The 27568-nt window shown below is 43.9% G+C and overlaps 1 protein-coding gene across 1 annotated transcript in view; it reads right to left on the minus strand.

Annotated features, from left to right (window-relative positions):
* Positions 1-27568, minus strand: part of LOC135911289 (low-density lipoprotein receptor-related protein 3-like) — a 48986-nt gene that overhangs the window by 9361 nt on the left and 12057 nt on the right. Inside the window, exons 6-9 of the mRNA XM_065443488.2 lie at positions 27243-27435; positions 25208-25362; positions 20398-20517; positions 9682-9916 (exon numbers count right to left, since the gene is read on the minus strand). Of these exons, the coding sequence (XP_065299560.1) occupies positions 9682-9916; positions 20398-20517; positions 25208-25362; positions 27243-27435 (703 nt within the window). The remainder of the gene's footprint in view (positions 1-9681; positions 9917-20397; positions 20518-25207; positions 25363-27242; positions 27436-27568) is intronic.

Below are 27568 nucleotides of genomic sequence, written 5' to 3' on the forward strand. Positions count from 1 at the left end.
AAAACATATCTTTTAGCAAGCACCAACTAGGCCAACAAGCAACTCTGTTGCAACATATTGCTGTATGCTCATGCCTGCAATTGCACACTTTATGTTTGGCATTCCCGTGCGTATCATTTCGAGTCCCGAGCATCCGAAACAGAGCCATGGGCATGCAGAACTGAATTTACAATCTCATGTCAAAAACAGCAAAAAATCGCTTGCTCTTACTTCCCCAATGTTGTCATGCAACGTCATCGCAAGCAGCTGGACTCATCCATGCTATTGGCTTATTTCGTGATTGCGAGAATGTACTAAGTAACACATAATTGCTAATTTTGAGTTAAATAAATGAAACATATCTGTCTGTGACCTCAAAAACATAGAAAAATAATTTAATCTGTGCACTGCCGGCCTACACACGACAATTGCGCGTAGCTGCGTCGGCTGCACATGGCATCTGAGACAGCAGACACTGAGATAGTGTAGTCTACTGCGGCTGCCACGGAGTGCCATGGCGAACCCTTTCCACCGAGACACTCAACTTTAGGGTAGGGCTTTGCCCTCTTGGCTTCTCCCCTGTGTAGCTTTCAGCACACTGGCGGAGATGAAAAGAGAGAGAAAGCTGTGTATCGGAGTGATAACTACACTTATACTTGAAGGATTTAAAAATTTTTAACGGCATGAGATTTGTGAGACAGCATCCTTTAATATTGAGGCCATTCTATGATTAGTTAAAAATGTGTTTCAGGGCCCCTTTAAAGGGCTCCTGAACTATCTTTTATCGAAGTAAAGAAATGCATTTCAAGTTAAAACAGGCTATTTCAGAGATACTTTGCCGAAAAAAATTACTTCAGTGCATTCAGCAGAAGCGTAGTTATTGGCAATCAAAGGTCCCCTTCGAGGTGCTCCCGCTCCTTCTTCAATGCCTTGCACTGTGAAGGCTAGGGTGGAGCGGGGCGTGCATACAATGCTCAGCCTACTGAATGTCACCATGGTGCACAGCTAAAATTTGATTTTAGGTGTTCACGTAGACACCACTATGTCCAATGCGAGGGTCCTCAGCGAGCCGCAATGTGTTCAGCGAGCCGACTCGTCATGGCACCCCACGGTGGCCATGGTATCCACGCTACATAACAGACTGCAGCTACATGCAACTGCAGTGCATATGTGCAGCGTTTGCTTTGCGCATGACAGGGCTTGAGTGCGCACTCACATTCGTATGCTCCTATCTGGCCATGCTACGTGGTGTGGACTGGCTTTGTTCTGCACCAGCTTCACCATCATAGTAGCCACATCCAACTTGCGCATCCTGAAGCACTGTCAATAGCTAAATATGAAGTGAAGTCTGCCAAGGCACCTAGCCAGGAGCAGCCAGGAGTAATTCTTATCAAAATTTGAAAGAAGATTTTTGGTTACGTCAGCACTGCTTATTAAACTGAGTCAATAAATATACACAGAAACAGCAGAAAGAAGCGCACTGATCCAAACACCCTTCTTGACTAAAGTCAGCTATTGGCCGATAGCTGCCGCATGTGGAAATGTGCGGTATGACGAAATGTAACGCCCGAAAAGAGTGAGAAGAAGGCTTCTGTTGAAAAGAGCGTGTTTAAGAAAAAGGCGACTGCGCTCCACTTGCGAGCTAGACGAGCTGTACATGACTGCAAAATTTGGCAGAGATCTTCACAGCAACGTATCCTATCCATGAGCTGCGCTTTTTCACCAAGCCTAAAGGGTGGTTCAGGACCCCTTTAACGTGACCTGAAAATTTATTTGCTTGCGTTTTCTTGACATAAGTCACTCTGATGAAGTTAAAGCTCTAATAAAAAAATTGGTTGATCCTTCTTTCATAGGAATCGGTCATAACACAAAAGTGAAACATGTCTTCATAGAAGTAGTTGCAGCTTTGTTGGACATTAAGAGATAAAGTCAAGAGGCGGGGGATGGGAAGGGTACTCTGGGTATGTGAAGCCGTTGCAACTAGACATCACAAGCACTGCGCAGAGATCCGCGACAATTTGTACACAAGCGAAAGTTGTCGATGACTCGCGACCAGGAGACATTTTCCAGAGATACTGCATTGCACACGTCGGAGCACTGGGCAAATGCACGAGAAACCACAGGCGTTTGCAAACCGTACAAGCAAAGCCGAAAGGGTTGTTCGTAAACCACTTCATTAACCCTCATTCTGCTTCTGCGAAAGGCGCACACACACTATTTGCGGGTCAGCAGCTTTCTTGTGGCATCGCTTGGCATGCAGCACCCTACTGCCGAGCAGCTTCGCAAAAGGTAGGAGCATTTTGGTCCAGCTCGGAAGTGTTTTTGGCAGCCAGGTAACTGGCAACATGCTCAGCTTCACAAATGTGAGGCACAATTTGTAGTGCGTGCCTGGTACACGCGAATGTGCTGTACTTCCCACTGGCGTCTCTTGATGGTCCAACGCAGTCAGTCTCATTATGTTCACCAATCGACATAGCTGCATTTCTGCGGCACTTAACGCAGCAGCACTGTTACTTTGCGCCATTGCAAGCGAAGCAGCAGGTGACATGTAAACACCGCTGTTACGTGTTTATAAACTGCACTTCGGAGGTAGCCAGGAGTCATAGGCTAGTCCAGCAACACTGAAGAGAATCCATGTGGCAAAACTGCATCATTAAAGCAGACCATCAGAGCACAAAGCTCGGAAAACAGCAACATGGTGCCATCTCACGGGGATGCTAGAAAACTAGTGTGCTGTTTTTGTGGAGTCATTTCCATGCTACACGTACACGCTAGAAATTCTTGGTGCAGTACAGCATATAGCACTTTCGTGTTAGTGCCACCATCTCGCATGGTTACTAGAAAACTAGTGCGCTATTTAAGTGACGTCATTTCCATGATGTATGTACACGTGAGAATTCTTGGTGGAGTCTGGCTTAAACACTTTCTTGCTAAAATGTGACCCTGGGAGACGTATATTTCAAAAAGATTTGACACCCGAAGGGTCAATGTTGGTATAATGGAAGGCAGAAAAATGTGCCCCTGCTATGTGCAGTACGGCAGAGACCATTTATAACGTACCAGAGTTGCAAATTTCCACACTGCAAGTGGTACTGTACAAAAATCAAAACGACATTTTTCAAAGTCTGTGCGCAAGCATAATGTGTACACCATGCAGCCACACGTGTCCAGGAATCGAAGCATACAATGGGGCATATGCCTGCATTTTTGTTGCTGAGGTGGTTCCTCTGCTTTCTAAGTGCTGTACAGCCACTGCAAGGCATTTTGTTGACTCTGCACCAAACCGCAACTTTGTCTGCTGACTCCCAATGAGACAGCGCTGCTTAGGGCTTAGCCAGCGAGAATGCCAGATGGTATGCTTTTGCCGGAAGCTCGCTCTTGATATTGGCCTCGAGCTTCACCACTGGAAAAGCTGGCACCACCGTCGGCGTGACATGCTATTAGGGATCAGGTGGACATAGCGGCCGCGTCGGCTGCTGCGGGAGCGCCGAAGCAAGCTGAAGACGAGAGTTTAAATTCCCTCGTACGCTGCGGTCCTCATTAAGTGACGAGATTTTCCCGCTTCGAGTGTCTCCTTTACAACGCTTGAAAGCACTACAATAGGTAGTGGCTGCCTTTGAAGGCATGCAACATGCTAGGCTACTGCTCAGTGCCGCAGTGCCAGACGTATGCAACGGAGCCCGGTGTCAGCCTTATTCACACGTAGCCGCAGAACAAGAAGCTGCGTGAAGCTTGGCTTGCGAAACATAATACCGGCAAACAGTCATCGGCTACAACTCGGGTATGCAGCAAGCACAGACGCAAGGAAAATTTCTGCTGTGGCGCTGGGTCTCCAATGTTCGGAAAACGCGCACTGAGACGCTCGCCCAAGTCTGCTGCCCGATTAAGGTCATGATGGTTTGCTCTATGAACTTGTCGATGTGGTGTTAAGCTGCTGAACACGAGGTCGTGGGATCAAATCCCGGCCACGGCAGCTGCATTTCGATGGGGGCGAAATGCGAAAACACCCATGTGCTTAGATTTAGGTGCACGTTAAAGAAGCCCAGGTGGTCAAAATTTCCGGAGTCCTCCACTACGCCGTGCCTCATAATCAGAAAGTGGTTTTGGCACGTTTTATTCCAGGCCTGTTTATGCAATTTTATCAACACATGGTTTTTTTTTTAAATCCAGTGGAAAAGTGCGCGGCACTGGGTTTCAAACCACGGTCCTCTTGCACGCGAAGCGGATGCTCTACCTCTATGCCACCGCTGCAGCGGTTTGGGTTATCACCTAAACCACTGCAGGACACTTCCGTGGACACTTCCTGAACACACATCATGTGTGCAGGACACTTCTGAAAGCACTACACCTTATGCAATGTGAAACAGATAGGTGAAGATGCTTATCGCAATAGGGTTGTTGATGAGAGCTGTGAATGCGGCATGCGACGAGCTGGATGAAGATTTGCTGCTACAGTAGACTTCCATTAATTCAACTCAGGTTAACTTGATCACAATAGAAGGTCTCGGCCAGCGCCCATACATTTCTATGGGCCTAAACTTTCGTTATTTCGATCTCAAAATTGGCCTTTGCCAAATTAACACTTGGCTGGTCAGCTTGGCTGCAATACAGCTGTGTTAAGGGGGGACATGGCAACTGAAGTGGTCAAATTGTCAAAATTTTCGATTTACTGTTTTCTTTTTTTTTGTGATCCACAGTTATTTAATTACCTTGTGGTGAAATATTATAACAATATATGCGGTAGACATCAAGAAAACAACACTTTCCTAAAGTGCTGTCATCAAAAATTGTGAAAAAATCTGGCTTTGGGAGCCGCCATTGTACCACAGATTGCTCAGCTATCCATTGATGCAGCACTGCCATCCTGGTATCATCATAAAGAGGAGAGATTGGAGCTCAAGACAGCCATAGCGACGTATTTCTCCACCGAAAAATAAAGCAGCAAATGCGAGCAAAAAGAAGGCAAAGATGGCATTGCGATTAGGCGCAGTAGTCACGTGAGGCACACGGCACACTCCTATTAGCTGTTGTAGATATGAATTGCTGATGAACCTCTCTCGCACGTATTTGCGCAGCAACGAGCTGCTCATTCCGATCAATGTGATTGATGATCGTGGCAGCTTAACACATGTGTTCTGTGATGAGCCCCAAAGGAAGCAAGTTCCGAATGGCCCACGCTTATGGAAGACCACAAAAGAGCGTGGAACCGAGGGAGAAAACTACTCATAGAAGCGGATGGCACCGACTGTGTCGACGAAGCCCGACCGGCGCATGTGGGTGACCAAGAACGCATGTCTGCGGGCGGTGCTGACGACACGACCATGGGCTATGGTGACGGTGCGTCCGCGTGTGGTCGTGATTGCAACATGACATCGGCAAGAGCAGAAGTTTTCGCATCAACTATTTAGCTGCGGATTTCAGCTCCAACTCTCACTAATGAAGAGATTGCGCAACGAGAGGAGACAAAGCGGACGTTGTGAATGTGCTGTCATCCACCTCTGCACGACGCATGGATGCACAATGCATCAAAAAGCTTATACTAAGGTGCATGAAACTGCTGCAAAGAAGCAAAAACTAAATCAAAATGTAAAGAAACCGTGTCTTCACAGGCAGGGACTACATCCTAGGTGGGTTTTAGGTGCTCAAAGTAAAGATTTGAATGGTTACAATGAATTAAACTGAGCTCCGTTTTCTCAGCTATCATTTTTTGAGCAGTTGCTTTCAGTCACCCCAGTGCCATTTCACAACTAATGAACACAATATCATTCTGTCTTTTGCACTTAGATCCTGAAACATTGATGAATGAAATAAAGCTGTCTATTTTTATCTGCACTTCATAAAAAATTTATAAGGGCTTTTTGCAAAAGTTTTGTAAAACAATACGCATAGGAAAGTTAAAGAATTATGCTCATTTTTGCATTTAAAAATAAACCAATACCTTTATTGCACAGAATGGGCCTTTGTGAACATGCTGATGTGAAAAGCTTGGTTAACTTATGTGTAATTCATTTGGGGATCACCATTAGAGGCTGTAACATACGAAACATACGATAGCACAAAACTGATTTCAGTTATGATATCAGCATAACAAATTACGCCTGCATGCCAAATTTCATCAATTTATTCCCATAAATAATGAAGAACCCTCATCAGGTCTGGACATCTTGAGCTGACAAGCGTAGAGCATACACTGCGTGATAACGATCGTGTCTGCAAAGTATTACATCGCTACGCGTAGCGGAAAGATCTGAAATTTCAAACTGAACGCCGTTTTTCCTTCTCCTCGCGGCCGCCGCGCTGCAAGCCAGAGGATGACATAGTCACTTCCCTGCGCCTAAGTACTCGAGTCCACAGTGTGACATCGCTCATGGTGACATTTAACTTCCAGAATTATTCAAGGCACCATCTGTTATTTGCGTGATCTGCTGCTTGAATTGACGAATTGAAGTTTAGAGAAATAAAAAAACACAAATGGAACGTATGCATGTTTTTTGCTTTACTTCGCACAGAACCAAGAGAGATGTACTTCTGCTTCGTCTGCTTGTTCCCACGGTCATGCGGTCACATGCGTAGGTACCGAAACTATGCCATTTTCTACCGTGCTCAATCACGTGATCATGCTCCGTGATCCGCTTGTTCTGCCTCAGTATTTGTGTAGGACTGGATTATACCGCTAGTCACGTTTCCTTGTGCACAGCGCGCAAAATCGTGCGCTGCGCGAACGATACAACTGCTCGCGCAAGACGCCGTCAACGGAAATGCGTAGCGCTGAGGAGGGGAGCGAGGAGAAACAAAAAAGTGAAGGCGGGGCCCGTAACGTATGTATACAGCTCGCGCAAGACGCCGTCAACGGAAATGCGTAGCGCTGAGGGGGGGAGCGAGGAGAAACAAAAAAGTGAAGGCGGGGCCCGTAACGTATGTATACAGCTCGCGCAAGACGCCGTCAACGGAAATGCGTAGCGCTGAGGGGGGGAGCGAGGAGAAACAAAAAAGTGAAGGCGGGGCCCATGACGTATGTGTAATGCAATCCTCGAGGTCCGGCATGGGAGAATGCAGGGAAGGAACATCGCTTGCAAAGGCTAGACGGGGCGAGTGGAGAGGAAGTCTCGCTATACAGTGGAGCCCGCCTGGTGAAATCAAGGATTCGCGGCACTGAAATGTTTCTATCTCGGCTATTAATGAGCCGACTCAAAAAATTTTTGCGGCAGAACACTCCCTAGAAGACATGTAACAACTTCCAGCGTTTAACCAAAATTTGCTATGGGGCCTGGTGAGGGGCCCTTTAAGGCCAACCTCCATGGAGCGAAAAAGCGACCAACTTTCGGCGGCCACCACTCGACATCCAAAATCTGGCTGTTTGCCCTCGATCCACTCTTTTCAGATATTCGCCGCCCAGCGAACCGCCGCCACCGAAAGTCATGCGCGCAGCGGTGAGTGTGGACCAATCGGACAACACAGAGCTTGGCTTCCGTTGGTCGCCCGGTGGCAGGAGTTTTGGTTGTTGACGCTTGGCTACTGTTGGGCTATTTACTACCTTCACTTCAAATGCTTGTTTTCCAGCGCTGTTTCTCCTCCTTGTTGGTTGTTCTACCTCAATTTTGTAGTGAATAATATGTGGCCACTGCTCGTTTTGTTTATGCTATGTTGTTAGAGGCTTCGCTTCCTGATGATGCTCTGCCCATGCAGACCCGCAACATGATACAGCAGGAGGACAGTTTCGATGGATGATTGCCTTGACTGTCGTCACACAAATAGCTTTCAGTGTTTCCTCGATTGCAGGGCGGGCTCGAAGGTGAAAGCACATGGGAGAAAAACTCGGCTGCACGTGAACGGAATGAGCTGTAAACAAACACAGGGTCACAGACGAGGGATAGTATAGGCTAAATACCATCACGTCACGTATAGCAAAAAAAAGTAGCAACCTGAATAGGTCCTGTCTAACAGCGAACACTTATGTACGCACTTTTTCAAGTAATTTGCCTTAGTTCCCGCTTAAAAAACATTGGTTTAGGCACATTTTTACTTCCTGCTTTCATTCGCCGACGATGCTTTCGTAGTTTAGCTTATCTGGCCACAATGAGTACTCGCAGGCTGTGTCGACTGCACAGTTGGCACGAGATGGCGGCGGCGCTTCGCACTGGATTTTTCGTCATGTGAAATTCGTTGCGAAACTTTATTCCATGGAGGTTGACCTTTATGCGGTGAAGCATACCAACATTGGAAAGGGGTCACTGTCAGGGGACATAGTACGCACTTATTAATTATACAAGTGCACACATGCTGTCTCCGGTCACCGTATAAGCACCTGATGCCAAATAGGTATACTGGCAGCCATTCAGAGCTGTTTCGGACATTGCTGTGACAATTTGAGCCCTAATTTTGCTTGCCATGTGCGTCTCATATGAGACCGCTACCGAGCTCTAGTTTGCACATGCACCATCTAGGCCCCATTAGCGCTGGGCTCCGTTAGATCTTGATACACACACTGTGCACCGAGGAGTGGAGAAAAATCTGTGTTTTGGGACAGCTAGCAAACAGGATGGCAATAAGATGAAGAAGTTCAGAAAGCCGAGGGGACAATCTGGGCCAACAAAAGGGCCTAAGTGCTCGTACTGTGACCAGACACAGCGCATGTGCATGTGTAATTTAACCCTCTATTGCATGGCGTCCCATATTTGGCACATACCAGTTACCATATTTTATTGCGTGTTGAAATGCCCAGTTGAGAATGCGATACCGTCAGAGTAATTCTCATGGTTATGCACACCTATTATGGGCAAGTGCTGCCATCTCTTGAGCGATACGCAAAACAGACGTGAAATAGATTTGGAAAGCGACGTGACACTCGGAGGGGGCAAACACGAGCAATTTGTATTTTTTTCTCTGCAAATTTTCACCGCAGAAACATAGAAAAATTATTTCGCCATATTTTATGGTCTCATCAATTCAAGCCCGTTATTATTTTCTCAAGGATAGGATAGGGATAACTTCAATAAAGTGCCGGCAAACGACAGTTTAACGCGTCGTGACGCTGGCCAAGCGTCCCCCCTCACTGCATCACTGCAGCACCTCACTGCATTTTTCAATGTCAGTGAAGTGGACCTACCATTGCAGTATCGTCACAAGTGACAATTGCACATGTGCACCATGAGTGGCAGTGCGATACCTATGTGGGTGGTCACAAGCAAGGCTGTGTGCACTCTGGGCATGCAGTGTTCTACACCAAGCAAATGCAGAAATTACGATTCAAGTCATGACATCAAGTCTTTTTACGTGCAGACAGCAGCTGTACGACCATGCATTACTTAAACTTCTGAATTTGCAATATATGGCCAGTATAGTGAAATTTCGACCACCCCTCCCCCCAGCTTATTTTTCACCGGTTTTACTGCTTCGAGTTAACAGACATATATACTAGAGTAGGTTTAGCATGGCAGTGAAGGCAACTGAGGGAAAAAAAGGTGATTGCAGATGATTGAGAGCACGCACACAAATGCTCACTTGCAACTGGACACACCAGCCACTGAGCAGTTATGCACGTTTCCTCCCTTGTGAATGAGGCCTTTCGTCACTCAAATGCCTTTTATCACTATGGCAGAAGACAACTTGGGAATATCCTTCTAATGATATGAAGGTAATTCGAATAATTCTGTTGAAATCCTGAAAGAAGCCTACAAAAGGGCAGAGAGAAGTGATCCGCACCTGTGGTCGCCAACAGCAACTGCATATGGTGGTGGAGGCTCTCGAAACCAAAAATCCGGTGGTGCACTGTCCGCAAACAAAGGAGGTGAGTCCATAGGGCCCTCGGCAGCTGCAGCTTGCTGCTGTGCCAGCCGCAGTGCGTACAGCCGGCATGAGCAGCTGACAGCCACCACAACAAGCAACCCGCAGAACAGGGACCCAATGATGGCAGCTGTTATCATGCTGTTCCTCAAGCCTAGAAAAAGATAAAACCCCAATATTTTGAGTGACAAGAGAAAGAGTGCAAGAATATTTGAAAGATTACATTTTTCTTAAACCAAAATAACGCCAATTATCGACTAAAAAAAGCAGTATTAAACTAAATGGGCACAAGTATTTTGATCAGTTTTTACACAACAATTACTTGCTGTTGGTACAACACCCTAATGATACGCAGACTTATATTTAGCCCAATTAAGAAAAAAAAGAGAGTATGGAAACAAAGGCAGCTAATAAATACACACTGAAAAATAACCATTTCATAATTGTGGAGGTTAATGCGCAACCATTTCAGAACAGAGGAAAATGGAATCATCTTGCAAAAAAATTAGCTTAACCTCTTAACTGCTGCGACAAAATCCGCAAAATTCTTTAGAAGTGAAAAAATAAAAATCCCAAAAGTCATCGTGTATCAATTTCTTGCCAAAATTACAAGAAACTGCACACATACACATGTGAAAAACACTGCCGAAAATTCACAAGTTAACTCGCCATCAGCACTAGAGGACGCTCGTTGTGATGGCGAGTTATCTCGTCATCAGGAATCACGGGGTTAAAGAAAAAAGCCCCCAGATCTGTATGCATGTTAGTGCTTACAGAGCCATACAAAGTGAATTACTGTGTATGGCACTGCAATTATGAGCAATCCTGTGCAAAACCTACCCGATCCTGCACAATTGTGTAGGGAAAAACTTTAATGGTTCTCCACACATGTTATAAAACTGCCATCGCTGCTCTGCCTCCCTGCATGTCCTAGTCAAAATATTTTTGTTCAATACTTATAAGCAGCTCAAAGCACAAATTTTGAGTGTTGCTAGCTGCATTGCATGCACATGTAATCTAATATCTTCTCATCCTGTGCACTAGGGGGTACAGTGGATTGGATTACGATATCTGCTATGTACAGACAGAGAGAGAATAAATTGAGTAAAAATCATTGGCACCCACTATTTTTTCATGCGTATGTGTGTGTGCGTGTGCGTGCGTGCGCAAGAATGCCAAACCTCCACTCCATTCTCTCTCTCTCTCTCATATATATATATATATATATATATATATATATATATATATATATATATATAAAGGCCGGACCTCGGCCGAAACACGTTGGAATAAACCTTGCGCATGTTCTTCTGTTTCTTTTGTATGCTTTTAAAATAACTGGAATATCTGGAGAAATGTTCACTTCATGTGTGTGTGCGCAGTTAAACATTGATATAACAAACTTCAACATAACGAAATTCTTGATATAACGAAGTATCTAACTTTTTAGAACTTCTTGTCCATAGAACCATTTATTTAGAACCTCAATATAACGAAATTTCACTGCCGCTGTGAAGCAATACCAAGACAATCAATGAAAACTTCTGCCGATGCAGAGGGTCGAATGGCGGAATTACAAGCGGTTGCTTGTGAAGGAATGCACCTCTCAAATTACGTGCTGCACGACCAAGAGCAACCACCAAAGCGGAGTGATGTTCTGTATGAAGTCCAATTGTGGAAAGTTCCTATCGCGCCAATAAGGATGGTGGCTTGATGAGCTATGTCTTCCTGCGTGAGGGGGGCAGGTTTGAGCGAGCTCCTTTTCTAGCACGGCCATGGTTGTGCATGGCTGTCAGCATGGCCGAGCGCATACATAGCCTGTGTGCCCCGTTTTAGAAGTAATCTGCTGTGTGTGCAATGAATGGCCATGCCAAAATGGCACAGCATCGTGTGCGCTGTCTTCCTGCATGTTTAGTCTAGAGGTTGCATACTCTCGACTTTTATAGAGACGCGTTGAAGCACGAGGCGCTTTCCATGATAGCGTTACCCCACTATAGGCGACACTATCAGCCATGAGGGTTGAGTGGATGTGAAAGCGTGGCTGGTTTCGCTTCATACCACCAATGTGAAGATATCGTCGACACAGCATGAAACACTACCTTTCAAAGCTAACTCTCAGATTCAAGAAAATGAATTTATTTCTTGTTCAAATTTGCCTTTTCCAATTGCCCAATAATTCGGAAAATTTTGCGGTTCCTTCCGTGTAAGAAAAATCGATCAGTGACTGTACTTAATTTGCATGAAAGGTTGAATTTCAGTCTAAAAATATTTCAATATAACTAAGCAAATTGCCAGTTTTACAGACTTTGTTATATAGAGGTTTAACTGCATAGGATATTTGTGGATTACTATTGTATTAAGAGAGGTTGAAAAATTTGTCACGAAAAGTTATCTTTGCATTGACAGATCTGGTTATCAATCACACATAATGAACCATTACAGTATAGTGTTCCCAAAATATTTTTAAGAATGTTGCTGAAGTGAGCCAGAAAAGTAACAAATTCTCGCTAATACTGTTAAGTGGATTAAAAAAAAAAAACGTAGGCAGTTTGGAAAACTATAGCATACAGTGAAATGAAGTAAATCATTTACCTAGACATTTCATGCATGTTAATGTCCATGCAGGTGATGGATAACCAGTGAATTTACCAGCAGGGGGTACAGAGCTTTTACCTTACCAATATAGTCACATAATGGATGATACAGCTTAAATCCTGCATTTACCTTCAGATTGGCATGTTAAAAATACAGCACCACTCAAAAGAACACAAATACTCTAGTGCTCTCAGCACAAAAACGCACTTGGTCTACATTACCTATAATTATTCTAGTTATTGATATTTGAGGTAGAATAACTAAATCTTCAGATCACGAAAAAAATACACACACACACACACACACGCACACACACATATATACATATATATATTTTTAGCCCAATGTGATGCGATGAACACAGTGCTGTGGCACAATCACAATGTGAACACTAACAGCGTAAAGGCAACCGTTGCTTCATCATGGTCACGGTGCCTATGCATTGAGCGTTTCGGCTGCTTACGTGCAGTTTTTGATGATAAATGGAGTTCTAGGCCAATTTTGAAGCAGCTTTCACAACTTCGAAGTCGCTAAAATTCAAGTGCTAAATAGAAAACTTAGTTGCTAAACAGAAAGGAAAGTCTAAATCCAGTGATAAAATAGTTAAAATGGAACAATGATTAAAGACTGCTAAATTATAAAAAGCAAAGTTGATTCTGTGCTTTCAAAGATGGTTAGATCAGACAGCCTCAATAAACATGGGATGATGCAAGTGGCCGGAAGGTAAAACTTGTTTAGGACTGCTTGAAGACAGCCTCCTCTGCAATGCAGGGGTGCAAGGCATGGCCAGCCGAGCACCATCTGCTACAGCGCATAGAGGTGTGCCCCAAAAGACGGTCCTAGCTGCCCAGACAGGGGATACATAGAAAAAAAAATATATAGTATACTTGTATCGGTGCTATTCTGAAAGAAAAGTTTGGCCTCAGTTGCTGTTGTGTTGGTTTTGCCAGGGTACAGCTCACAGTTCCCGCTTTCCAAAGCGGGGGCAAATGTACTACTGGCCTGTTGGAGGCGATGCGTTGTGAGACTCACGAAGCGATTTGTTACGGTAGGGCAGGAGAGACTGGAAGGTTGCTTCCCCTGCTGGCCGATCGTAACACCCCTACTCCCCGGTAGATATGCCTATGGTGAAGATCCATGAACCCTTTGAGGGTCTATGCCGTAAATAATACAGCACCATCTGTATTGAAAAATGCATAAATTTTTCAACTCAGTGTTACCCAGCAAGTGCTGTCACCTTGTGTGAAAACAATGAATTTTTTTTTTTTTGCTCTGTAGTCTCTTGGTTTTCATTCCATGGCTTTATTACGCTGGCGTTTCAGCGACTGCTCGTGCATCCGTGCATGTGAGGGCGCGCCGTGGTTAGTTTCAGTTTTGTCTTGCAAGCTGTTTCTGTTCCTTGTGAAAATTGACATCTATCTGGTTTCCAATCTCTCAAAGGGTCACCGCTAGATGCTTGCTCGTCTGTTGCTCACAATCGATGCTGTATACAAACAATGCTGCCATGCCTGCATATCTTTTATCAAGACTCTGCTTGCGAAAACTGATTGCCCCTTGTTGGTAACAGAATGAAGGATTACTGCAAGTTCCCGATTTGTTTGGTTTTTCTGACAGGCGCACAACAACAGAGTATTCTTGCATGCACTCACATACACAGTTCGATTATGCTATGGGTGTTATGAGCACTAGTTGCTCTATGGGTGTGAGCACTGGTTGCTCTACTGGTAGTGTCGTATGACGATTCTTCCGATGCATACTACTACCCAAGTGCTCAATCAGAATATTTTTCAGTGTACCGTATTTACTCGCATAATGATCGCACTCGCGTAATGATCGCACCCCTAAATTTTGTCGTCAAAATTCGATTTTTTTTTATTTCTCGCGTAATGATCGCACCCCGAACTTGCCGCAGCGATACGTCGTGTGCTAAGTCTAGCGAATAATGATCGCGCTTACCACCTGTCGAATGCTACGTGAACGACTCTTTAAGACAAGCCAAGCGGCCTGCACGCACTAAACATTCTTAAGTAGATGCCTCATTTCATTACTTTCATCACTTTCCGCACTTCCAAGACAAAATGAGGTACAACCAAACTTGCCTTTATTATGGGTTGCCTTTATAATGGCTGATGTCAACAAAAACAATAAAGGCGCATTTCGATTCTTTTCATCTGCTTTTGCACTCGTGAGCACGCAACAAATCGCGCGCGGCGATGACAGTAGCCACGTTTACTCCGATACGTTAAAAGTGTACCTTATTCATACGCCGACGCTCGTAACACAGCTAAGATATTCGCCCACCCTTAGCGGAAACGTGCCGTATTAGGATAGTAGTGAAGACAGATGCCGCAGTTTCCGCAGCATGCCCGTCATGTGTTTCTATGTCACTGGCAGCTAAGCGCGCCCACCTGTTTCTGTCCCCTCAAAGTGGACATGGCTACGTTATTGCCGCAAAATTGCCGATATTAACGATAATATTCATCACTGATACGGAAGAAACTGTTTCAATGCACGTAATGTACTGACGAGAAGAAAAAAAAAATCGCGTTTGGCGCGTTCGGCTTGCTCCGCCAGCCGCCATTTTTGTTTTGGTGTCCCGCACCCGCAATCTCGCATCTCGCAGCAAACGCGGGACGGAAAAAAATTTTTTTTTTTTGGCGGAAAATTTAATCCGCGTAATGATCGCACCCCTGAATTTGCGTCAGTTTTTCTGACAAAAAAAGTGCGATCATTATGCGAGTAAATACGGTATTTACTTTTTTCATTCTGATTTTAAAGGGGCCCTGCAACACTTTTTCAACAGGGAAAATAAAACCGCACGCGAGAGAATGCTTCCGTGAACACCCAAGCCCAATATTACTCAATTCCCTGAAGCGAGGTATGCACTATGCCCCTGTAAAGATCGGCCATGCTTTCCTACGACTCTGTCAAAGCCCCGCCATCTAAACTGCACATGATAATGCCACGGTGCCCTCATACAACTATTGGCTAGATGTGTGAAAACATCACGAGGAATATTAACTTTATCAACTGTCACAAAACTGTATGCAACTGTAACAATGTTTATGGTAAATGATTTAATAAAAATAACAATACCAGTGTGTTCACTGTCGAGACAAAAATTCAGTTTTGTACGTGCTGTTCAATACCTGGAAACGTGGGGACAATACCTGACAACCTGCAAATTTTAACATCAGTAGGAATCCTGGGACACATACTGAGGGGAAAAGAGGGTAACAGCATGCATTTCTTCTTAAAGGGCCCCTCCCCACGCCATAAAGCAAATTTTGGTTATATGCTGGAAGTTGCTACGTTCCCTCTAAGTAGAGTGTTTCATCGCAAAAATTTTTTCAAACAGTTCATTAATAGCATAGATGTGCGATTGATGTAGACTCTCTGGCAGGGACCGCGACGCCCATGAGGAGAAGGGCAAATGGAGTTTGGTTTGAAATTTAAGCTCTTTCCGCAGTGCGTAGGGAGCAATACTTAGCAAACACGATCATTAGCACAAATTGTATGCACTGCATTTGTCAGCTCAAAATGGTCACACCTGGTGAGGGGCCCTTTAAAGCTTGCCCTGAGAAAATGCCTTCTGTGGAATAGATATGCATTTTATTAACGATAGTAGCAGCAAATTTGGAACAGCAAAGACTACCTGGTGACATTGCTGTTGCTTATTTTGCCTACTTCAGGAACTTGTCTGAATAAGCTTGTTTGGACACAAGTACTCCTTTAGCATCTTTTAACCATCAGAAAACTTCAAACGGCAGGATTGGAGACCGACATGAAATTTTTCCATGACCAGAATTTACTTTTTGTAAAACTTGATGCAACGTTTGTAAAATTATGGAACGAGTCCAAATTCATAGACACTGTGGAAAATTTTGGAAAGACAGCCATTACGCTTAAGCTAAAGCCTTCAGTTAGCTAACTAATTAACTAGACTCAGTTGAGCTGTGGCTCACTTTCGATCTTAAGGATCATGTTTAAAAGTTTGGAAATTTTGCTCGCAAGAAAGCCAAAGGAGTTTGACAAGACATCCCACCCACAAAAGAACAAAAAAGAAGAGGGGTCCACTATGGTACATACAAACATGTGAAACAGGTGAAAGTGCAGCAAATTTGGCAAAATTTAGCAACCATGGAGCACATACAGTACAACCTAGAAAAAGTTGAGAAACAGTTGCACCCACATGCCACAATTTTTCGAAGAAGCAAGAAAAAATTAAAGGTTTCATGGTTTTCATACAATACTTCTTGCTGCCTTTTGAAACCAAATAGAGAATTCTTAAATCACTCCTCAATAAGTAGCACAAGTCAAAATGAAAATATTGTTACATGGTATTGACGGTGAAGAAAGCAGCAAAACTGAGAATGGCAAAACTAGTGTTTTATTGGGCTAACCTCTGCCCTCAAAGACAGGCTACACTCAAATAAGCACAACGATAGCGACAAACACTGTCGGCGATCGACGAAAATCTGTTCGGCGGATCAAGCGCGTCAGCTTTTATGTATGAGCCATCGGATGTTCCAGAGTAATCGCTAGTGCCCGCGTGTCTTCCAGGAAGTTCTACAGCATTTGTGTCACGCACACATGCAATCAGATTACACAAGCTTCGATGACAGTAGAACCATCGATAACATTCGAGAAACTTCCGATACATGCAGGCTCGTCCCATGCTGAGCGATAACATTTGTTAGACGGTGAAAAGCACTCCCCCGCAAATAATAAACACGTCCACGTGCCAATATTAACTGTGCCACAAGGTGCAAAATGTATAGGTGAAGCCCTTATGCTACGCTGGAGTTTTTGGCATAGCAACACATCAGATTAGATCACGTTTTTAAGTGAGAAGAGTGCCCTTGGCTTGAGTCAACTGCTGGACACATGAATGAGGCTTTCAGTGAGCCAGGTACATGACTCTTCAGTGGGCCAGGTGCGCGTGTCTGGCAGTGGTTTTATTGTAAGAGCCATAAAACCACTGCCATACGCAGGAGTGTACTTTCCAGTGGTCATTATCACTTGTAAATCTTTAGCACTGGCAGAGCATGGATATAGCAATGCTTCGGAAACCTTGGAACTGTTCTATATGTATGAATGTGTGAACATTAAATTCATTTTTCCTTTATGATAACCGTACGATATGCAATGCTTTGTGCTGTTTCACTGTTCAGTGAATCGTTACTCCCTTTTGCCTTCATAACAGCGGTGTCTGCGTAGGGCACGAAAGTAGGAAAGGAAGGACAGAGACGAGACAAGCGCTTTTTCCTTGTCTCTGTCCTTCCTTTCCTACTTTCGTGCGCTACACAAACACCGCCGTTATGAACCACGACCAACTTGCCCAAGCCTCTACCCAATTCCCTTTTGCCATTTACCACTAGGTTATTAGGCGTAATATTCGGTGACCCTTGATTACAATGATAAAACTACACTACTCTAACAAAGCAACACTGGCTCGAATGAAAACTTACGTGTCGACTTACGCATCATGCTGCAGAAAAAAAGAAACCAGTTACGAGAACAAATGGTTATTATTACTTGCGGAGATAAACGCTAGATGACAGTAAATCAAAATTAATAATGCAAAAGCTACAGAGCCAAAGCACGCATTTTTTTTTTACTGCGCTTCTGCATGTAGTTTAGGAATGTAAGCAACTGGAAGCTACGTAGTGTAAAAGAAATCGTACCAATTATTATTTTAAATTATGTGTTCAACATTTATTTCATAACAAATAAAAAGCTTGCTGAGGAAAACGATATCTATTACTTGCTGTTCTTTGTTTTGGCTTTCTTGTGTTTATGTTCGATTTTCCGGATCCTGTAAACCACCAGCAAAACCTTGACACTATGTGTTGTAGTAAAACAAGGGCAGAAGCTCCGGACGTGCGAGTGCAGCTTTGGCTATACTGCCACACAAAGTTGTCGTCGGGGGTAGTATTAATCTAATGTTCGTTTTCAAGCAACACTAATCACTGAAGCATGTAATTTACCTAAAATATACACGCAAAGTGCAGTCTCAATCAATTTTGATTCATTCCTCACAGGACGGCTACTTTCTTTGGCTGGAGTGAACACTGCCTTCCTCCAATGCTTTCAACAGCAGGCCATGCTGGCCAGCTGATGAAAGCATGTCTTCATGTGGGTGCACACCCCTTGGAGCAGAGAGTTGGATCTTTACTAGTAAATACACCTTTGCATGCAATTTAGCACCCCTTAAACTGGGATTTTATTTAAAAGAATAAATCACATTAAGGAGTGCCACAAGAAATCATTCTGCTAGACAGACATTACCCATGGCACAGTAGTTTTGAAACTTCTAGCAATTATAAAATGACTGGATCTTCAGCTGGATGACAATGATCATAAACAATTTTAGAATAGAGGCCTCAAACATTCTTGAGCCCTGAAGAAATAGTAGGGAGTTCTAGATTTTGCGCACCTGAAGTTTGGGGACGCAAAGCGCCATGTTTACAAAAGAAAGCCCTTTCGCTTTTAAGAGACTGCTTGACTTGTGCAGCTGGCTTCGCTTCTGCAGAGAGAAATGTGACAGCCCTATGTGTCTTTTGTGTCAATGCTCCAGCAAGAAATAGGACAGCGAATATGGTAGGCAGGAGGACTACCTTCGCCTGGGTAACTGAATGTAGACAGGCACCCACCTTAATATAAACACATCTTCCCTTGGATAGAAAATTTTGCAACACTAGACAGATTAAGGTGGTGCTCACAAGACTGTGTCTCATCACTGCACCTTTATATGCATAGATCTGGTCTGGCGCTCCCTCTACTATGTCTTTTTTTTTAAATTTGCCTGGGTTGCCATGCAGCATAATGTAGGAATGAAACTATACAATATGTCCCATGTAGCTGGATAGAACCAAGGTAATGTTGTTTGCCAATGATTGGACCAAGACTTATTTTTATTTCACCTAATTATATAACTGACTTCTCAAATATGATATTCAGAGCAAAATTGTCAATGAGAAAATTGCAGACCATCCCGAAAAATTTCAGATGCATTTTTCTGTTGCTCAATACACGCTACGTAAGTTTTTCCAAGCATTAAAGAAAGCCTCCAAAACACGAAAAAGTTCCACACAACAAGCCGCGTTGCACTTTTTTCGTGCTTTTGCAGGCTTCTTTCAGGCTTGGAAAAAGTTTTATGTAGCATATATAGAGCAACAGAAAGATGGATTGGAAATTTTTCATTATGGCCACCAACTTTCTCACTAACAATTTTGCTCCAATTATAATATTTGAAAGGTTGATTAACTATTAAAAATAATTATGTAATTAAGTGAAATAAAAATAATACTTTGACTTGCTCCAAGCAATGGCAAACAATATTACCTTGGTTCTATCCAGCTACGAGGCACTCCCCTATTTTCAAATTTTGGCACAAGTTACATGGGCCATGCTGTATAGCAGGCTGCCCCAAGCTTTCTCCAGAAGCTTTGTGTCAACAAACAAGGACGTGCAGATCAAGGTGACAGCTCCTGCCTCTTCCACATCTGACCAGAAATCTTAGCAAATTGCAGGGTAACCTACATCTGCTCTCCAATCTCACATAAATTACAAGTTAAACAATAAATCTCCGATGATTGCTGATGTTTTTAAAGTCAGTTGTCTATCCTGAAAGCTCATTGGCCTCATACAAGAAGGTTTCATTGATATAATCTGCGTAAGTTGCCAAACATTGCAAGCTGGCAGATATTGCAGAAAACTTATACAATTTACTAAGAATTAAATGCCTATAGGCACAGCATTCTATTGTTTTCATTTTACATTTTGTCCTAGGTTTGCCTTTTAGTAGGACTTTATAGCGGGATACACAAAGTGCGACCACAAAATACTACGCTCATTGCTCCTGTATATCCCCATTATGCAATGCATAAAGATAATCTTAGACCCCAGTGTTTGGTGCTGAAACTCTCTAACAGCGTTCCATTCTGCAAGCAAGCTTTTTTAAAAATCTTCTGCTACTGAGACAAGTTAGCAGATACGAACATGGCTACGAATGAAAAAACCTCCAAATATGCTTACATCCATACTCATCACTGCCATCTGGACAATCCGTCACCCGGTCACAAACAGAATCTTCAGTAACACACCTTCCATCACCACAAAGATAAGCACCTCTTTCAGAGCGACACTTTTCTGGTCCTGAAACATCAATGCGCACAAAATATTTTTCAGATACTGAAACATCTATCAATATGTACAAATTCGAAAGACCTTAATGAAACACTAAGAAAACCCTTAGAATGTGTTCTCCACTAGTAGCATTGGATAATTGTTTAGAAAGGCAGCAACAATGTCAGCAGGAGAAAAAAAACGAGGTCTAAATATAGTAAAACCCCTTTATAATAAGTACACAGCGGTCAGGATAGATATAGGCTATGAATGCATAAAGTAGAAACATACGTCAAGCTGCACAGAGAAAGTTGGCCATTGAAGTTTGCCTTGTAGATGCTATGTAACCCTTGAAAAGTTCTTCAGGCTCTTATTGACATGCGTTGCTGCTTCTCAAGAACATTAGCAAACTTATTTCTTCTTCCGATCTCACACTACATCCTGTGCTTTTGAAATTTATCAGCCATCATTAAGGCACGATCATCAATTGCACAAAGAACACTAAGTCTTAATGGAGCACAGCTTTGCTCACCTCAATTCTCGCACCATGTCTCTGGGCGAGATGAGAGCACTGTACAATTACTTCTTTACCCATTACATTTGGCACCTTCATACCCATGACGACTACAACATTAAAGGAGCCATGACATAAAACTGTTAAGCTTGAATTATACATCGTAGGTTAAAACATAAGCACCCTAAAGTAAGGTGGCACAATTTGAGTGCATTCAGTGCATTAAAAAATTTGTATTTGAAATTTAAAAAAAAATCACAGTTGAACTATACAGCTGCCTGCCAACACTGACGGGTATGAAATTAAATGGACAATAAAGGCAAACGTTAAGTCTAGCTAAATTGATAGACTGATGCTTGAGAATGTCTAAGGCGTCAGTCATATCGCGAAGAAAGTTTAGTAATAAGGAAACCGAGGTAAATGCAGGACACGATTTGCAACTCACCTGAGACATTAAGGTAGTAGCCCGATGACGTAAGCACTCCTCATTATAATTATGTCACTACTACTAACCATCTCCTAATAAAAAGACCATTGCATTGTAATATCACATGGAAGAAAATGCTATTAGTTCAGTTCTATGCGATATTTAGAAACAGAATTCCTCAACGCTATCTTTAAATCAACTTTCACTTTAGAGCACTTTAAATCAACTTTCTGTGCTAGGTGGTGCGCGCCTCCGCCACCCGACTCAAAGGGTTGAGCCTCAATCATCCATCCATCCATGCATCCTGTTTCCGGTGCTTTGTTGTGCCTCGGCGATCTGCACAGTGCTACAGCCGGTTTCGGAGGCTAGCTTTAGTTGGCAAAGCAGCCATCTCCTAATAAAAAGACCATTGCATTGTAACATGACATGGAAGAAAATGCTACTAGTTCAGTTCTATGCGATATTTAGAAATAGAATTCCTCGACGCTACCTTTAAATCAACTTTCACTTTAGAGCACTTTAAATCAACTTTCTGTGCTAGGTGGCGCGCGCCGCCGCCACCCGACTCAAAGGGTTGAGCCTCAATCATCCATCCATCCATGCATCCTGTTTTTGGTGCTTTGTTGTGCCTCAGCGATCTGCACAGTGCTACAGCCGGTTTCGGAGGCTAGCTTTAGTTGGCAAAGCAACAACCAGGTGCCGCTAGGTCGAAATTTTTCTGGTTCCGTTTCTGTTGTTTCTTTGTCTAGCTTGCGGAAGGCATTGCTCGTAGTGGTTTGATTGTTCAGTGCCGCGATCAGACGTGTTTTGTGCTCTGCTAGTTATTCTTGAACACGTGCGCGGTGTTGGTGTTAAGAAAATGCCGAAGTACAGAACTCTGACTCTCTGCCAGAAAGTGTGCCTAATTGAGGAGGCTGAAAAATGGACGAGCTCCAAAACACAGCTGGCGGAAAAGCATAAGGTGCCTTTATCGACCCTTTCGAAAATATTGAAGAATAAGACAAAAATCCTCGAGGCCTAAGGGAAGACGCGTTCGAAGAAGCGGAGAAGGATTCGTTTTCTTGCGTATCCGGACATTGAAGACGCCTTGATAAAGTGGCTTCAGCATGCAAATGCAGCACACCTGCCTGCGAACGGCACGCTGCTGCGCGAAAAGGCCGATGAGCTTGCACTGCGGCTGGGCCATCAAGCATATAAGTGCAGCAACGGCTGGTTGTCCAGATTTAAAGACCGCAATAACGTCACGTTCGTGACAGTGTGCGGCGAAAGCGGGAGCGTCGACCCAAATGTCTATAATTTAAAAAAAAGTACATTGGCTCCGCTGCTTCAGCAGTACGCGGAGGACGATGTTTACAACATCGACGAGGCCGCATTGTTTTATAAAATGCTGCCAACGAAGACGTTTGCCCCAAAGGATGCAGTAGTCACGGGAAAAAAACAACCCAAGGACAGAATAACCGTTCTGTTTGGTGCAAATATGTCCGGCATTCACAAACTCCCGCTGCTGATCATAGGAAAAGTGAAGAAGCCTCGCTGCTTCAAGAACGCACGACTTCCTCCTAAGGATGACGTGCTGTACAGAAGTAACAAAAAGGCTTGGATGACGGCAGCGCTGTTCAAGGAGTACGTGAGGCACCTTGACCACAAGTTTGCTGCCGCGGGACGCAAAGTTGTTTTTGTTGTTGACAACTGCCCAGCCCACGCCGACATCCAGAACTTGACAGCAGTTAGGCTTGTCTTCCTGCCGCCGAATGTTACAGCTGTATCGCAGCCTATGGACCAAGGCGTTATTCTGCAAGCGAGGAAGATTTATCGCTGCCATTTGCTCGAAAGGATCTTGTTGTGCTATGATAACGGCAAACAATATTCCGTGGACCTACTGGGTGCCATTTGCCTAATCGTGTACGCCTGGAAGCAGGTGGAGGGAGATATGATCAGGCGTTCCTTTATGCACGCAGGTTTTGCCAAGCAACAAGGTGACAGTTCCGAGGATGCATTTGATGCCAACTGCACACTGGATGATGAAGGCGAGTCAATGTGTGCGCACATGACCGACTTCGGCGAAGAAAACGGCGACGAGAGCAACGGATTGACCTTTGCGGAATATTTGAGTGCGGAACTTGATGTCCAAACGTCTCATGCTGACTTGGAAGGAGAAATATGTGACAACGGGCCTTCCAACGAAGGTGAAGGCGATGTTGAGCCCGCCTGAGCACCAGCTTTAGCTGCAGTCGTTGAGTCGCTCAACGTTGTGCGCAGTTTTGTGGAGTGTAGCGGCGGTAACAGTGAATTGCTGCACACTGTAGGCAGACGCAGCCTACGGTGCGGCTAACTATCGCGCCAAGCAGTTACGCATCGATGACTACTTCAAATAACCGTTTTTCAGGTGAAATAAAGGTGCAGTGTTGATACAGTCACGTTTCGTACGTGTATTTCTCGTTTTTTGTCCATTTTTGATAATTCGAAAACCCGGTTAATTCGATGATTTGTCGCCGTCCGATGGACTTCGAATTAACGAGGATTTACTGTATACCTGTGTGGTTTTGTTTTCCGATGTGCCATCTCGGCAGTGTTAGGAATGGCCTGCCGAGGTGGCAACATGCAAGTTTTCTCAGCCAGCTGCAGCTGCGAGCGTTGCGAGCTTCCCCGAAGAGAACCATGGAAGCCTATCACAATTGCTGCGGTGACTCATTTCGTAGGGACCTCGAGGTGCCGCTTCAACACACCCTTGGCGCCGTTGTGACTAAACGCGATCGGCAGACTAACTATTGTTACTGAACCCGCCACCGCCGACATGGTCTCTCTGCAGCAAGAGGAGCTTCCCTAACAAAAGGGTGCTTTGCAGTACGTGGGACCCAGGATTCGTCACAGTCTGCTGACACTCGTGGCGACTACAGGACGCAAGACAATGGACAACCGGCGGCCACGCTGCGGGGGTCAGCTCGGGGGACGAATGCGCCTTTCAAGACGTAAGCCCCGAGTTCTGTGAAGCCCGTCTCACCTCGGAGGGGGCAGTGAAACCTGTGCGGAATGTGTGTGTGTAAACCCCCTACCCCCTTTCCTCAAAGGCGGGCCGGGCCGGCCACGAGGACTTTCTACGCTGACTGGTCGAACATTTCCCTCACCTAGGGATCTAGGGAACACAGAGTGTTTATAAGCAGCTGTTTGTCGCTGCTAGCGTGCGCTCATCAGCGTGCTCGTCAATGTACTCAGCTTACGAGCACAATGATGTGTGCCGTATGCTCGTCTTGCATGCTCCATTTGGGAGCCACGCTAGACTGTCGAATGTATCTCTTGTTTAAAATGTAAATAATGTAAATAAACCCTGTACGCCCTGTCCTCCCAAGTTCCTCCCTACGACCTACAACGCCTTCAATTGGTGGCAGCGGCGAGATTGTCCGACAACTCTAATAGCAGTCAGCCAGAGGTAAGTTTTTGCAGGCGTTCTCCGGCTTATGTTGTTTTCAGTGCACAAGAGAAAGAACTGTGGGTAAAATGCAATGGCAAACGTAGGACATTTATTTTCTCGAATGTAATAATTATGATTAATTTTTGGACATACACTATAAAGATGTTTCAGAGTAACATATTACTGTCCATGGTCATCTGAAGTTCACAGTATCAAGTACACTGTCAGTTGCTTAGATATCCCCAATATCACTTCAGGAAAAATTCGACAGATAATGCTCTAGTGAGAAACACCAGAAGAACTTCGTATGAATGATAAATTCATTTCCAAAATATGCACCTTTATGTAATGAAGTAGTAACATGACTTACCACAACCAGTCTCATCTGAGCGATCAGCACAATGAGGTACACCATCACAACGGTCCTGGGGACGATAGCAGCCCACTCCAGAGGCACACATTATCTTCTGCTCACAGCCAGATATACAACCCTGTTCATCTTCCCCATTTTCACAGTGAAATATGCTGAAAAAAGGAAAGGTGCGAGTTAAGTTTCAGTTCATTTTTCTTTAAATACAATGAATGGGTAAGAGACAAGAGAGAGTTTGAGAATAGGGGCCCCAATAGTTTTGGGCCCCAAAAAGCTTTGCGGGTGTTAGCGTTGAGGCCCGTAGGAATGAAGAGTTTTAGAATAGGGCTTTGCATCTGTGGATAGCGTCTTGCGCTGACAGCGCAACTACGGCGTCAAAGAAAAGCTACTACAAACAAATAAAATATGATAAGATTGGTAATTTTAACTGTCGTGTATTTGCATTTAATTACAATTCAGAGGTTATTCTGAAAGCCGCAAACAATTAGTTGAGCTCAGTTTTTAATAACCAACTTTACGTGCTTTCAACAGCCAAGCTAAGCCGTGTTAGGCCTATGAGCCATAAAATCCAGAATCGAATTCGAAATCAGCAGCGTCTAATGAATCAATCTTCATAACACACGCTAGTCGAGAGAAAGCGATAACCACAGTCACTTCTAGTTTGCAAACTTCAAGCGTTACCAAGAATCGAACCTACTTTGGTGCTAGGTTAGAGCCGTCGCTTCGATGGGTGCCGCCATGTTTGTTTACACAAATCTTTTGGGGCAACTTTTGGGGCTCCCACTAAATCAGTTAAATAGCGTGCCCAATGCAAAACCCAAACACAGTTTGCGTCTCATGCATGCGCAATGGCTTCGACGCTATTTCTTTGGGACCCCAAAACGTTTTGGGGCCCCTATTCTAAAACTCTCTAATATACAGATGAGGGTCCCAAAGTCGAAGACTGCTACGGGACCCCCGGGTAATAATAACAGTGGAGAGATGTATGAAAGATGAGCAAGCTAGGGGGGGGGGGGAAAGAAAAATACAGCATAGAAAAATTAAATAAACAAAACCAATTGTCAGTACACAAGCCTATAGTACATAAAGAATCAGTCAATACATACAAATGGCAAATGTAGTGTAACGAATGATGAAAACTTAGTTGTACATGTAAAAGAGCTTAAGGGCATGACTAAACACATGAAAGGATGAAGATTTATTGGTGTTGGGTAAACCATTCCACAGTTTTATAGCAGTGAATGTGTATGGAACTTAATTTGAGTAAGTTGTGTAAGTTGAACATATATGGCTTGTGCCAAAACATGTACAAAAGATGTTGCAAGCTGAAAATGAATTTGCATACTCAATCAGAAAACAGTTTTTAATTTACAGTACCTAAGTGCACATTTTGCTATGACACTGCTCTATAATGAAATTCCCTCAGGCAATCTGTGTCACTTCACTACATGCGCAAATAATAGCCACATATTGATGACAACAGTATTAAAAGTACACTTCTCCCAATCAAAGTGCTGGTGATAGGAATGAAAATTAGTGTCCCAGCTATGATGCACCAAGTTTCTGGCGGCACCCATGCTCAAGAAAATGATCAATCATGGAGGGTTAATGGCGGATTCGGGATAAAAACAGAGTGGAATAGTTTTCAGTTATCACGACCTTGAAGTACATAATTGCCACTAAAAAGATGCAAACAAAAACAAGAACACAGAAAAAGACTGCCAACCCTGGCATTACTTTTAAACAGAATCATGAATACGTACATATAGGAACATGTGTAGTAAACATGGGCTATTCTAACGAGATAAACAGCTGCTGAAGAATCTAATTTTTGATAGGTGGCTTATGTTGTTAGGTTGCTTTCTGCACATTTGCGTAAGCACACATTTATGGGTTTGCATAAATAAATCACTAAGAAGTACTACTAGTGTGGTCAAAAATGTTTTCTGTCTCCTTGTTTCTGTGTCTCTTTTCAGCGACAATTATGTCCTTCAGTAGGTACCAATCAAGCCAAAAACAAGTCCTTTCATCAGACCTGTCACAGCGCTCGTTGAGTGGGTCATAGCAGGCTGTAGAAGTGGGACTGCACAAGGTACGATTTGGCCCACAGAAGGCACAGTCCAGCTCGTCACTTATGTCAGGGCAGTCAGGCTGACCATTGCAATGAGCCTCCCTATTGTAGCAACCACTCCCTGTTGCACAGCGCAACATTCCACCTGGGCAGGGACCTGCCAAAATAAACAAATAAGCATAAATAAACGTAATAAAGAAATGTTGCCGTTTTTGCAATGCCTTCACAACTGCATCTACAAGGCTTAGAAGCCACAGAAAAACTGGGGCAGTTTCGCACAAAGGGCAAAG

The sequence above is a fragment of the Dermacentor albipictus genome, chromosome 1 (assembly GCF_038994185.2).
Source record: "Dermacentor albipictus isolate Rhodes 1998 colony chromosome 1, USDA_Dalb.pri_finalv2, whole genome shotgun sequence".
In the NCBI taxonomy this organism is placed as follows: Eukaryota; Metazoa; Arthropoda; class Arachnida; order Ixodida; family Ixodidae; genus Dermacentor; species Dermacentor albipictus.